Source organism: Microcaecilia unicolor, chromosome 1, assembly GCF_901765095.1.
Source record: "Microcaecilia unicolor chromosome 1, aMicUni1.1, whole genome shotgun sequence".
In the NCBI taxonomy this organism is placed as follows: domain Eukaryota; kingdom Metazoa; phylum Chordata; class Amphibia; order Gymnophiona; family Siphonopidae; genus Microcaecilia; species Microcaecilia unicolor.
Genome location: NC_044031.1, coordinates 388,920,098 through 388,934,525, shown reverse-complemented (window position 1 = coordinate 388,934,525; position 14,428 = coordinate 388,920,098). Strand labels below are relative to the sequence as shown.

The 14,428-nt window shown below is 44.3% G+C and overlaps 1 protein-coding gene across 4 annotated transcripts in view; it reads left to right on the top strand.

Annotated features, from left to right (window-relative positions):
- The window catches only part of SUN2 (Sad1 and UNC84 domain containing 2), a 127,271-nt gene extending 113,090 nt beyond the window's left edge, over positions 1–14,181 (top strand). For all 4 annotated transcript variants that reach the window (XM_030210843.1, XM_030210836.1, XM_030210829.1 and 1 more), the window contains exons 15-18: positions 3,100–3,215; positions 6,580–6,747; positions 8,140–8,232; positions 9,291–14,181. In XM_030210843.1, the coding sequence (XP_030066703.1) occupies positions 3,100–3,215; positions 6,580–6,747; positions 8,140–8,232; positions 9,291–9,404 (491 nt within the window). In that variant the 3' untranslated portion in view covers positions 9,405–14,181. The remainder of the gene's footprint in view (positions 1–3,099; positions 3,216–6,579; positions 6,748–8,139; positions 8,233–9,290) is intronic.
- Positions 14,182–14,428: the final 247 nt, after the last annotated feature.

Below are 14,428 nucleotides of genomic sequence, written 5' to 3'. Positions count from 1 at the left end.
ATTGCCGAAGGGTTAGAAGGTAAAGTTTGCCTATTTGCGGATGATACTAAGATCTGTAACAGAGTGGACACCCGGGAGGGAGTGGAAAACATGAAAAAGGATCTGAGAATGGTCTAAGTTTTGGCAATTAAAATTCAATGCGAAGAAATGCAAAGTGATGCACTTAAGGAATAGAAATCCACGCGAGACGTATGTGTTAGGCGGGGAGAGTCTGATAGGTACGGGCGGAGAGAGGGATCTTGGGGTGATAGTATCTGAGGATTTGAAGGCGACGAAACAGTGCGACAAGGCGGTGGCCGTAGCTAGAAGGTTGTTAGGCTGTATAGAGAGAGGTGTGACCAGCAGAAGAAAGGGGGTGTTGATGCCTCTGTATAAGTCGTTGGTGAGGCCCCACCTGGAGTATTGTGTTTAGTTTTGGAGGCCGTATCTTGTTAAGGATGTAAAAAGAATCGAAGCGGTGCAAAGAAAAGCTACAAGAATGGTACGGGATTTGCGTTACAAGACGTATGAGGAGAGACTTGCTGAACTAAACATGTATACTTTGCAGGAAAGGAGAAACAGGGGTGATATGATACAGACGTTCAAATATTTGAAAGGTATTAATCCGCAAACGAACCTTTTCCGGAGATGGGAAGATGGTAGAACGAGAGGACATGAAATGAGATTGAAGGGGGGCAGACTCAAGAAAAATGTCAGGGCATTCCCTCCCGCGGGAGGTGGTGGAAATGAAAACGGTAATGGAATTCAAACATGCGTGGGATAAGCATAAAGGAATCCTGTTCAGAAGGAATGGATCCTCAGGAGCTTAGTCAAGATCGGGAGGCGGGGCTGGTGGTTGGGAGGCGGGGATAGTGCTGGGCAGACTTATACGGTCTGTGCCAGAGCCGGTGGTGGGAAGCGGGACTGGTGGTTGGGAGGCGGGGGTAGTGCTGGGCAGACTTATACGGTCTGTGCCAGAGCCGGTGGTTGGAAGGCAGGGCTGGTGGTTGGGAGGTGGGGATAGTGCTGGGCAGACTTATACAGTCTGTGCCCTGAAGAGCACAGGTACAAATCAAAGTAGGGTATACACAAAAAGTAGCAAATATGAGTTATCTTGTTGGGCAGACTGGATGGACCGTGCAGGTCTTTTTCTGCCGTCATCTACTATGTTACTATGAAAGGGCTCGGTTGAGACAAAAAGGTTATTCTGATTAGGTCGTTGCTTCTTTGTTTCAGGCTTGAAAACTCTCTACATCCGTGGCGTATGCAAGGATGTGGAGGACATTCGAGGGCTGGTGTTCTGAATATGGACTTTCTCCATTCTCTGCTCAGATCGTGCACTTCCTAGCATTTCTCTAGGCAGGCGTTGAGAAAGGATCGATGTATGGTTCTCTAAAAGTTCAGGTTGCGACTTTGGCCTGTTTCAGGGGCCAACTATAGAAAATGTCTTATGGGGCTCACCCAGCTATCATTTGATTCTTGCATGGAGCATGCCGCTTGCAGCCTCCCATTTGTATACTGTGTCCAGAGTGGAACCTTAATTTAGTCCTTTGGGCTCTTCAGAAGCCTCCTTTTGAGCCACTCATGAAGGCCTCCTAGAAAGATCTTACGCTAAAAACAGTGTTCTTGGTGGCTGTTGTGTCGGCATGTAGAGTTTCAGAGCTTCAAGCTCTCTTGTCAGGAGGCAGGGGTCTGCCTGTGCACTATTACTTCCTTTCTTCGAAAAGTGGTATCAGCTTTTCATCTCAACCAATCTGTCCTTTTGCAGAAAAGACAAGGAGGCTCTGTATTCTTCCTTGAAACTTCTTGATGTGCTTAGAGTCCTCAGATATAAGCAGAGGTTTGGTCTTATGGCTTCCAAGCCCACAGTTGCTAGATGGCTGAAGGAGACTATCGCATTAGTTTATTTCATTGAGGGGAAGCAGGCTCCTCAGGCTTTGCGGGCTCATTCTTTTAGGCGTATAGCAACATCCAAGCACTATAGGGTGGACGTTGTTTCACACTCAGAAGCCAGTTTGGGGGCTTCGGTTCTCAGAGCGGTGGCTCCAGAATCCCACCCACCCTAGGGATTGCTTTGAATATCCCACAGGTTCTGGAATAGTGGGTAGCTAAGTAATGGAAGGAGAAATAGGTCTTACCTGATAATTTTCTTTCAATTAGTCCTTCTCAGTATTCCAGAGGTCTGTCCGAGTTTTCTGAGATATTTGGTCGGTGCAGAGTAAATGGGTCAGATCATGACTGTCACCTTGCATGGTGCTTCCTGCATTACTCTTGTTCTCCACAAGTTGTCCAGAGATGAGCGAGGTCCACACGTTTGCTTGTCTGGTTAGTGTTAGGTTAGCAAGTTGTTTAAGGTTGTTGTGTTTATTCTGAGTTTATCCTTACTGCTTCTCTATGTAAATATTGAGGAGCTGACTGGATGCCAAGAGAGATGGCAGCTCAGTTTTCAGCTCTCTGTCGCCACCTCTTGGTTGATGGACACAACTATCCCACGGGTTCTAGAATAGTGGGAAGGATTAATGAAAGGAAATGTCTCCTTCTATGTACTGGGTTGGCAAAATCATTAAGCAGACTAGGATTTTGCCTAGGGCAGCATCTTTCTAGGGGGTGGCAAAAAGATGCTGCAGTCAAACCAAACAATAAGTTCTAACAGCCACACAAACTCAAAATAACCATCTGTGCATACATTTAGACTTCAGGATTGTTTTAGCAGTGCTGGTAACGAAGTGATCATAAATGACCAAAATCTCAGGGCTGGTGGGGGTGGGGAGCCTTGAGGCCTAAAAGTTAATTTAGGAAGAACAAGGCTGAAAGTTTCCTTAGTGTACCTAATGCACTGACCCTGCCTATTTGATCTCTCCAGAAATGTTAGTCTGTACTTTTGATATCTGCACCCTTCCCAGGGCATATTCCCTATGTATCACACAGGGACGCAGCCTGGATATCTAATCTTACCCACAGGTTGCTCTTTGTATATTGTAGGGTGATGTGACCTACATAACCCAGACCTACACATAGGAGATAAGTACATGGTTTTCCTCCTGTCTTTTTGACAAATCTGTGTAGTTTTTGTACTAATCAGACATTGATGTTGATTCTACCATTTTGTTTCTACAACAGGTGCTAGCGTGCTTAGCACAAGGTGCTCAGAAACATATGAAACCAAGACAGCGCTGCTGAGTCTCTTTGGGATCCCTCTGTGGTACCAGTCCCAGTCCCCCCGGGTTATCCTGCAGGTAAGCCATACTGTAAGAGGTGGGGGGGGGGGGGGTGATGGACATAATGGTAGGACCCACTCTGTCTCAGGATGCTAGGAATTATTAGGAAAAGGATGGTAAATAAGACCAAGAATATTATAATGCCTCTGTATTGCTCCGTGGTGAGACCTCACCTTGAGTATTGTTTTAGATATAGCAGAATTAGAAAAGGTTAAAAGAAGAGCGACCAGAATGAGGGGAGATATGATTGAGTTATACAAAATCCTGAGTGGTGTAGAATGAGTAGAAGTGAATCGATTTTTTTTTTCACTTGTTCCAAAAATGCAAAGACTAGGGAACACTCAAAGAAGTTACATGGAAATACTTTTAAAGAAATAGGAGGAAATATTTTTTAACGCAAAGAATAGTTAAGCTCTGGAACCAGTTGCTGGATGATGTGGTAATGGTGGTTAGTGTATCTGGGTTTTTAAAAAGGTTTGAACAAGTTCCTGAAGGAAAAGTCCATATTCTGCTGTTGGGACAGACATGGGGAAGTCACTGCTTGTCCTGGGATGGGTAGCATGGAATTTTTTTTTTAATTTGGATTTTGCTCACACCTTTTTCAGTAGTAGCTCAAGGTGAGTTACATTCAAATACACTGCATATTTCCCTGTCCCTGGAGGGCTCACAATTTAGGTTTGTAGCTGAGGCTCACAAGGAGCAGCAGCAGGATTTGAACCAGCCACTTCTGGATGTCAAGACTGGTGCTCTAACCACTAGGCCACTCCTCCACTGTTGCTGCTATTCGGGTATCTGCCAGATACTTGTGACTCGGATTGGCCACTGCTGGAAACGGGATACTGGGCTAGATGAACCATTGGTCTCACCCAGTATGGCTATTCTTATGTTCTTATCTTACCCAAGCATGACACCAAGGTGGCACTTCTACAACTGGGAGCCTTGTTGTAGGTGCTCCAATGTTGCATGGTGAGAGCCTATTCAATGACAACTTCCAGGCCCCAGATTGAGTTATAAAATACTGGTGTTAACCCGCAACTGCGTGTATAAAGTTAGGAGCAGCCCTTTACACCAGGTCAATGGCAGGTGCAAACGGGCAGCCTAAGAGCAACATGCAATGCGCAAAACCTATACACAACTTACAGAATAAGTGGGAGACATGCCCTTGTCCCACCCACGTGTATGCCCCCATGCAGTTACGCACTTATCGCTGTCTTATGGAATAGTGTATAAGCACTGGTTTTCTGCGCACAGTTATAAAATTGCCTTTCCAATGTTTCCATTGGGTTTAGGTTTGGAAGCGCCATCCCTCTGGTGAAAATCACTGTGCAAAAATGGTTACCTATGGATGCTCCTACTTTGTGACTGTCTAATTATAGCTTCTCAGTTATTCGTCCAAAAGAGCGTTTTTGGCTGACGCATTAAGTTATTGCATTGAAAAAAAAACAGCATAAAACATTCAAAATTGCTCTCTCCATAGCTGAGAATACCTGAAAATGTTCTACTAGCAAACATTGATTGTCCCATTTTCTCATGACCTCATTGACAGAAGGTCGATCCTGTGCTCCACATTCTGTATTCATTCTCCATTTTCAACAGACTGTAACCAATTTTTTCAGAAAATAACATTATTTTCAGGTAGGAAAGCATGCAGGACCTAGGAGGCAGTATGGGAACATTCAGGTTTCCTTTAACACATTGACTATATTACTGCTAGAGGCAGGGCTGGTGTTAGACATGCAGGGGCTCAGGGCAGAAACTGGGAAGAAGCCACCAAAGCTTGCCTGCAAGCTATGCCTCCTTTGGCTTGAGGCAGGTTAGGGGCCCAGGGCAATTGCCCAGTTTGCCAACCCCTAAGGCTGGCCCTGGCCAGAGGGACGCTTTAGCATTTCACTCTTGTATGACAAAATGGTTTCACTTGGAGAAAGACCTTTTACAGACATGTTTGGTTTTATAGCTCAGAAGAGTACTAAAGCTGGAAGTAACATGGGACATATCTCACTGTAACATATGGCAGAAAGCTATGAGCAAACATGAGACAAAAAGTTGATGATCAAGGCCAAAGGGGTTGTCTTTTCGTATAAAAATAGTCTTCATTGTTGTCCCTTAGGTAGGGTTACCATATTTTCCTTGACAAAAAAGAGGACACCAATAGCCCTGCCACACCCCCTCCCAACCTCCATGGCACACAATTACCTTGATTTCCCCCCCCCCCCCCCCAAAAAGAAAGCCTCCCTCACCCCCTACCCACATTCCATCCATGATCCACCTCCCCTCCCCTACCTTATCGTGCCCTGGTGGTCTAGTGGCCTCTTTGGGGCAGGAAAGGACCACACTCTTTCGTGCCTGGCGATGTGGCTACTGGCGCTGCTTCTTAATGGCTTCTGAGACTTCAAGCAGTGACCTCACAATTTATAATACTCTTCCTACATTTCCTTGTTTTACTGTATTCTTTACCATATAAGATGCTTTCTTTTACTATGTAAGCCGCTCTGGACCTGCTGTATGTGGGAAAGAGCGGGATACAAATGTAATAAATAATAAATAAATAAATCTCACATTTTGAAGCAGCACTGGCAGCGAGCAAGAGCAGCATCGCCGGACAGCAAAGAGTGTAGTCCTTTCCTGCCCCAAAGACAAGGCCACTAGACACCCAGGGCATAATAAAGTAGGGGAGGGAAGGACACCCTGAGGCCTGCCAGCCAGCCTGCCCACAAACCCAGACAAACGGGCAGACTGGAAAAACCCGCCCAGATGTCCCACAGTGTCTTCAAAAAGAGGACATGTCTGCGTAAAACCGGACATATGGTAACCCTACCCTTAGGATCAGGCTTCGAGAATAATAGGGTCTCTTCTGGGAAAACACATTTCCTTCACTGACTTTCCCTCCACCTCCTCTTTTATGTATCCCATTCATTCCTCTCCTGATTTATTTATTGGAATTTATTAACCGCCTCTATAAAGAGATTCTGTTTGCCTCTTCTAGATTCCCACCTGTAATGTCAGACTGCTACCCTTTGGAGGGAAGGTGGATGATTCCTGGGTTTGAGATTTTTAGATGTGTGGCAAGTTCTGCATTACTACATCCTCCATTTTGCGTTACTCAATACAACCTAGATAGGTTAAACTCCACACATATGGTTTTGAGGGGGATTTTCCCCTGCACTTGTGATAGAAATCATTTACCGATTGTGACGCTTTTTATTGGGCCAATATACGAAGGACCCCACATGAGCTGTGGAGCCTTTTAGAAGTGGAGGGGAGGGCCTAACGGTCTTTGAATTCTATTTTTTTCAGAACCAATACAGGTGCTAAAACAAAAGATTTTTAAAACAGATTTTCCTCAGTTTCTCACTTTTTTTTCTCTCCTCTTTTCTTCCTCTAGCCAGATACAAACCCTGGTAATTGTTGGGCTTTCCGCGGGTCGCAGGGTTTTGCAGTGGTCCGTCTGTCTAGCCGAATCCATCCTACTTCTGTTACGCTGGACCATATCTCGAAATCCCTCTCCCCCAAGAGAAGCATCTCTAGTGCTCCGAAGGAATTTGCTGTGTTTGTGAGTATCTTTGTCTGTGGAAATACATTTTTTTTTTTTCATTTTACTCCTGAGGAAAAAATTCATATCAGCTGGGCTTTTTCCTTCCATATTAACTGATAAGTGTCACCAAATACTTATATGCACTTTTAATGAGCAAAATAAATAGAATATTAAAGGTAATAAATGCGCAAAAAAGGAAAGCTGTATACAGAATGTAGTTTGATGGTCCTTGCTTCTGTTTCAGCTGTTTCATTTGCATATATTTAACTTGTGGCTGGCAGCTGTTGTGAGGAGATTCACCCTTCTTTCTGCAGCTAGCTGGAAAAAAAGCATTGGCTTTCAGCCATGTTTTTTGTAATGTTCCTCTTATTAGGCAGTCTTGGAGGTTTACAAATTGTTCCAGTTTTCAGGTTACCTTAATTAATATGCATGAGAGAGATTGTGTGGAAATGTAGCTCATGCATATTCATTAGGAATATCCTGAAAACCTGACATGTTCACATCCTTCCAGGACTGAACTGGTGCACTCCTGCCCTGGGTCATTAATAGCTATTAACTGTAAAAGGTGCTCTGTAGGTTTGACGGTGGGTGATGAGATCCAGAAACTTTGTCTACAAGATCCAGAAAAACTGAGTCTCTCAGATTCTCTGCATGACTGTACTTACGAGAAAGGTGTCTGGCATGACCTCAACACAGCAAATGGCAGAGTCTGCTCCAAGTAATGCTTTGTGCAGTCCTATTGGAAGTGCAGCAGGCTCAGGATTATGTGGTGTCTTAGCCAGGGGCGTAGCCAGACCTCGCGGTGGGCGGGGGGGGGGGGCACAGTTTATTCTGCTGTCCCGCCGCTGCCTCGCCACTCGCCCTGCTGCTCCCCACACACTGCTGCAGCAAAGTACCTTGGCTGATGGCAGTCCCCAACCACTGCCAACTGAAGCCTTCTCCAATGCTGGTCTCCAGCGCCGCTGCGTTGCCTCCTCTGCTCTCTCTTCCACCTCACGTTCTGCACGCTCCTTTAAGTGAAACTGAGAATTTCACCAAAATGAGCGTGCAGGACATGAGGGGGAAGAGAAAGCAGGACAGGCAACGCAGCTCCGGCTGCGGACAAGGCTTCAGCTGGCGGGGGTTGGGGACCCCCACCAGAAAAACCAAGGACCTGGAGGAAATTTGGGGGGGGCCTAGGCCCCTGTGGCCCCATGTAGTTACGCCACTGGTCTTAGCCTGGTTGAAATACCCAGTTCCACTTAAAAAGCCTTCCTCGGAAGAAGAGATATCACCAGCCAAGATGGGCACCTAGATGGGAATTCTGCAATCCTCTCAAAGCCAAATAACCTACTACCATTTGCATCTTTTTTTTTTTTCCTTGCTAAGCATTTCTTCCTTCTCGCTCCGTTTCTGTTTTTTGCCTCACAGGGATTGGATGAGGAGACAGTGCAGGAAGGGACTCTCCTTGGAAAGTTCACCTATAACAAGGATGGGGATCCAATCCAGACCTTCCAGCTTCAGGTATGTTGTGGCAAAAATGAGGAGCCTGGGGGGACCTAAGGCAGGGTGTGTGCAGCACATGGGAAGGAGGAAGTCCCAAGCATTGCTGAACAGTGCAAATCTGCTAGACGAAGAGTCCCTTGTGCTCTGTGACACTCATCTAGAAGATTCTCAGTGCACTGACTGGGCTGCACAAGAAGGCAGTGTTAATTGAGGCCCAGGGCACTACAACCCCAGTAGGAGCCAGTTCTGGAAGCCCAGGAGAGTAGGAAGAAATCACTGGGCCAAAAGACAAGAAGACAAACATGGATGGCCAGTGCCTTTTTTTCATGGTCACAGTTGGGTGCCCCAGTAATGAAAGTTCTCCACGTAAGCTGTCTGACTTCACCTTCCAGCATATGAGCTAAAGCAGCAGCAGTTACACAGTGATCCATGTGTTCAGCTGGATCTGCCCTACCACTGTCATGCTGGACCATATCTTGAACTTCTTGTGTGGATGTGTAGCCTAGTGATTAGTGCAGCGTGCTGTGGTCTTGGTGAACTGGGTTCGATTCCCACTGCAGCTCCTTGTGACTTTGGGCAAGTCACTGAACATAAGTACCTGTATATAATATGTAAACTGCTTTGATTGTAACCGCAGAAAGGCGGTCTATCAAGTCCCATCCCCTATTCTTAACAAGCCTCATCGTAGCACCACTCACAGCCATAGAAATAATATATAAACTGCTTTGATTGTAACCGCAGAAAGGCAGTCTATCAAGTCCCATCCCCTATTCTCAACAAGCCTCATCGTAGCACCACTCACAGCCATAGAAAAAAAGTTCAGGATACGATCAGAACAGCATGTAGGTGGGGATCTTGCAGCCAACACAGGGTCAGCTCTGCACCCCTTTTCAAGTCCTTTGAGATCTATTATATTTGAAGGTGGGAAAGGAGTTTTCTTTAGTGGGTATAGAACTGACAGGGCCTTTTTGCTTTCAGAATTATCTTGTAGCGAGAGCTGTGAGGCAGTTAGAAGGCTGGGCTCAGTGTGCTTCATGTTTTAGCAGCCTAAACCAACTGTGTATTTTTTCTTTAAGGAGAAAGTCCCTGCAGTCTATCAAATTGTAGAGCTGAGGATCCTGAGCAACTGGGGCCACCCAGAATACACCTGCATCTATCGCTTCCGTGTGCATGGGGAGCCCGAGGAGTAACAGCTACTGAGGGAGCCATCTTGGCCACACCCAGGCCAGCACTGTGGACTGAAGGCCACCAAAACGGGAAGTGGCAGGCAGGACCAGAAACCAGATTTGAAAATGCACTGATAAGCTCAGAAACCTGTCGGACAAAACACAAACCTCACCTATTTAAAATGCCTTGCAACTGCAGCTTTCAGCAAAACTGTCACTTAGAAAGCAGAAAAACTTTTTCTATAAATAGTGACAGTCTTTTTTTTGGGGGGGGGGGGCCTTTTGTTTTTATAAAACGCTTTAATTTTATTTTTAACAGATTAATTCTATGCAGGCGATATTTTTTTTTTTTTTTGCTTTCTAAAGAAGGTGGTTTGTGATGGTTCTATATATATAAAATGTCAGTCTGTGTGTGTAAATGTGGTGTTTGAAAATCATTTACAGATTGTATGTTTTTGAGTAACGTCATGGTTTTAACAAAAATTGCAGAAAAGGCCATAAATTGATAGTTGGAGCTGGTTTGGTCAGCCCAGCTCGGTACCCTGTTGCTCTTGAACTCAATAGAACGCTGAGCTGGGCTGACTCGAGCAGCCCTGACTGAGTTTTAAAAGGCTATTTTTCCCCCATTTTTTGGGTAGGCTAAGGCGGCTTAGCAGTATTACAAAAATCATCAAAGGAAGAAATATGGCTCCATTGCATTGTGATTATATCAAAAATCAGTTAGGTGAGAGAGAGGGAACTGGAATGCAGTGCTTTTCCATTTCAAAAAATGAGAGCACTGCAGCTTGCCCAGTACATCTCCTGAGCTTCTGCTAACATCATTTATTTTCTCTTCTGTTGCAAAGAAGAGAATGAATCTTTTCCTTTCTATTCATCTTTAGCTCCCCCCTCCCCCAATGTCTCAGCTGTGCTCTTTCCTTCAGGGCCTTTCTCTTTTCAGCCTCTTATTTTATCCCTTAATAGTCAGTCATCAGTTCTCCTAATGACAGCCTGGAACATGCTGAGCTGTGGCAGCCACAACCTTTGAAATCTTATGGTGCTTAGGTAATTCTCCATGAGTTCTCTGCTTTTTCTTTTCGTTTTTGTTTTTACATGACCTGGGACTTAGCTTGTTACCGGCTGATATTCAGCCCCGTGCCTAGACAAATTTAAATTTGCTTTTTCACTGGCAGAAATGTATGCAGGTACTCATCCAGTTAGTGGACTATCAGCTTGGGGGCCAGCTGCTGGGATTTAACCAGGGAGGAGCCATCCTACCCGGTTAACTCTCTTTCAAATGTTGACCTTATGGTTTTTTGTAGTTAGTGGGCTGCTGCTATCATTGTAGTCCATCTCTAGTTAGTGTCAATATGGACCAGTCCATGTCCCTGGAAATGTCACTGTAATAGACTGCTCTGGGAAGGTGTGGGCTTTCGGCTAGGCCCCATTGCTGTACATGGAGCAGTTATTTGAAATACAATTTCTAGAAGTATTCAGACAAATATGGGATTTGATAGTCTTTCTCTGAGGTACAACATCAGGGCTACGTTGAAATGAAACTCAGAATAAAAGCTCACTGGATTAGACTGTTGTGGTGAAACAAAACCACCAGTGGGAATTTCTGTAAGAGGGAAGGAGGATACAACACCCCCTCCCCCAAAATATAAAAATGTATTATTTATCTGTATTTTATTTGGGATAGCAAGCTATCCTTCCTTATGTCACAAAAAGTATTTCTTTCATTTTCAATTTTATCCTAGGCAGAAACATGTCATTTGTATAAGAGGGATTTAACCGTGTGTGTTCTAGAGGGAAAAAAAAACCCCCAACTGTGTAGGCCATAGTTTTCAGTGGCCCACCTAAGTGCAGAGGCTGGAGGCGATATTGTCTCTGGGCACCTGCGGTTGTAGGTGAAACAATAGAGGGTGAAATGATTTGCCTTAGCTCACAAAGAGTCAGTGGGAGAAATGGGATTTGGGCCCTGGCTTTGCTGGTTCTCAGCTACTGTTTTAACCACTGGGCCACTCTGGCCAGTTTTAAGAAAGGTAAGTGGCCTTGAAAATGTTTAGTAGGCTTGTGATGAGGCATCCTTTTACTCTCTCTGACATAAAAAAAAAACCAAAAACACATTTCATAGATTCTTAATTATGGACTCACTCCTTGATGTAATATGGTATTAATGTCCTGCCAGGAGGCCTGGAGTGCACTTTCTTTATATATTCTATGTTCAGAGGCACCTTCTCTTCTTTTCCTCTCCAGTCCATTCAAATGCAGTATTAGAGGGGCTGTTAAGTGTGTTTGCCCTGCCTTTGGTTTTATTTATAGTTGAACCCTTGTCAAACTGTGGAACAGATTCTCCCTGCATGATTCAAGGCTAATGCAGGCTTTAAAGGAAGTGCCACTAATCCTGTCAAAAGGTGGTGCCAGTAAGGGATGGCACCCATTTTATGTTCCGGAAGTAGATGCCTGGTTTGCTACCAGGATTGTACCTGATTCTGTGGCACATGATTTAAAACTGCGCTCTAGATTTAATTGCAGTGGGGAGAGAATTAGAAATGGAAGAGGAAAGCCTGGTTACTTGCAGATGAAGATTCACAATATTGTAGCCAAGTTTTCCGACAGGCAGCCATGTAGCCAGAAATCCAATTGTTTGTGGGCTGGATGAACATTTTAGCCCGTTGTAGCATGATTTATTCTCAAAATTTGTGAATCTCTTCTGAAATTGAGTTTACATCCACAAAATAGTTATGTCATGTTCCAAAATTATGTAGGCTAAGTTTTTTTTTATGTATTTATTTAGTTTTTAACTAAAATGTCAAGTGGACTGCATCTGTCCCAGAGGCTACATATTGGATGCCCCTGCTATAGTCTTCTGGAAGCCAATTCTGTGGGTGCACCCCACAAAACAGAAAAAAGAAAGGCAAAAGGAAACAGCAGGGTTAGAAATAAAACTGGCTTTACAATTTTCTAATAAGAAATAAGAGTTTGGTGATTTGTTTATACTTTTATAACACATGCTGGAGACCCTGTTTTCACTTAGCCCTCACCACATGTGTTCAGTTGTATCAGTGAGAGACTAGGACAAGGCTGCTCTTTTACCATATTGTATTCTGCAACTCTACTATACTTAACCTAAACATGGCCCTGGGAGTACCCGCTTTGAATGCAGCTACACTGCCCTAGGGCCAGTTTTTAGGTGGCTAAATGGCTTTAGAATTTATCCTTCATGTGATCAGCATGGGGTTAGTGCATGGCCTTACAGAGCTTTCTGTCTCTAAATTCCCTAGTGCACCCCTCTCTCAGGATTTATAGACAGTTGAGTGGAAAACCTCCTGGGTACTGCTTATTTGGTCCACCAGATCTATTCATGGGATGTGCATGACTCTGCTAGCTTCAGTCACCAAAACAGCATGACCCACTGAACTCACAGCTGTCTGAATGATGTCGTGGCCAGAATGGACCAGTACAGAACCAGTGGATGCACCTGTATGTGGGGTCTAACTGTTCTGTTGGGAGCTGGAGGACAGGTGTAAAGAACTTTGGAAAGAAGCATTTTCTTCATTAAAATGAATAAAGAGCTGCTAAGTTGGCTTTTTCTGTAGGTGTTTTTGGTTTTTTTTTTTTTTTTTTTTTTTTTGGGGGGGGGGGGGGGGGGGAGTGGCATGTATTAAGATGTGGTTTCTGTGATAGACATTGCTGCTGAATTGTGTAGTGGGATAAGGCTTTGGCTTGTTACAGATCAGCTTTGATTTATAATTTGCTCCTCTCTGTGTGTTCAGTGCCAGAAAGCTGTGCCCTGAACTGTATTGTCTTCGCCTTCAAATCATGCTTTTCAGCTTTATCCTGATATATTGATACACTCTGCCTAGGAATGTACTGGTCCGGTTTCATATACAGTGGTGTTCCCTGTATTTCTAAGATCCTTCTTCTGGGGCTAATGACTGTGTCACCATGAAGTGGCTTGTTGGTAAATGTGGGGGGTCCCATTTCCAAAATGGGTTTACCATGAGAGAGCCAGTGGTCAGAAATCCTTTTGAAACTGGCACCTCATAAGCTTAGATGCCCTTGCCCTGCATCACTTGTATGTTTCTTCTTGTCCTCTGTAACCTACCAAATCCCTTACTTATTGTAGTTAGTAAATCTTGTATGTGTTCTTTCCACAGAGCGGGTCAGCCCTTCTTCTCCACCTTAAATGACTTGACCAAGGCAGACCCCATTTTTCCTCTGGTGCCAATAACTTGCACTTAAGATGCTCTTACTGGAATAAGAGTTTCTTGGTTGCCTGACAGTGTGATGAAGGCATGTGTCTGGCTACAGCCACCTTCATAGTTTTTAAATATTCTGAAAACTATTCTGGTCAACAAGGTGGCCAGGTTAAGGTAACAGTATTAGAAAACATCACTCCCGCCCTCCATCCAGATCTCAAATGCGTACGTTCTTTCAGTGCAGGATTTCAAAGATCGGCTTATTCCAGCCCCTTTGTATGCAGTTTGGCATTGCTGTTGTGGCGTATGCTTCAGCCTTTCTGCTCATCAGATGTTTTTTTCTGTGGAAGGGAGGGACAGTCTGCAGCAATGCGGAGGCCAAATGTTAATATTTTGCTGTACAAAAATCTTGGGGATCAGTAGTTTGTGAGACTAGGGATGAGAGGGGAGGGTATTGTGAAACAGTACAATTATGGATCATGATTGAAAAAATTGTTTAAAAGAGTGTTGAGAGAGATTTTTTCCTCTCTAAAGTTTGCAGTGAAATCTTATTGTTTGTATGTCGAGTTTAAAACAGCGATTATAGAAAAATAAAAGCACATTTGAATTGTACCTTGCATTGGACATTGGTAAGATGCTCTTGGTTTTTAATGTGTGAGGTTTAAAAACAAGTTTCATAACTTCATTGTAATTGGAGTTAGCTGTCCTTACAAAGAGCCCACATGTAGGCCTGCACACAATGGCTAGATTAGATATAAATAAATAAAGCAACACCATTTTTTTTAAATGATACCAAGCAATACCACTGAGTACACAAGCATCCTTGAATGTTTAGACCCGAAACCTGGGGAATATCCAGCCGAT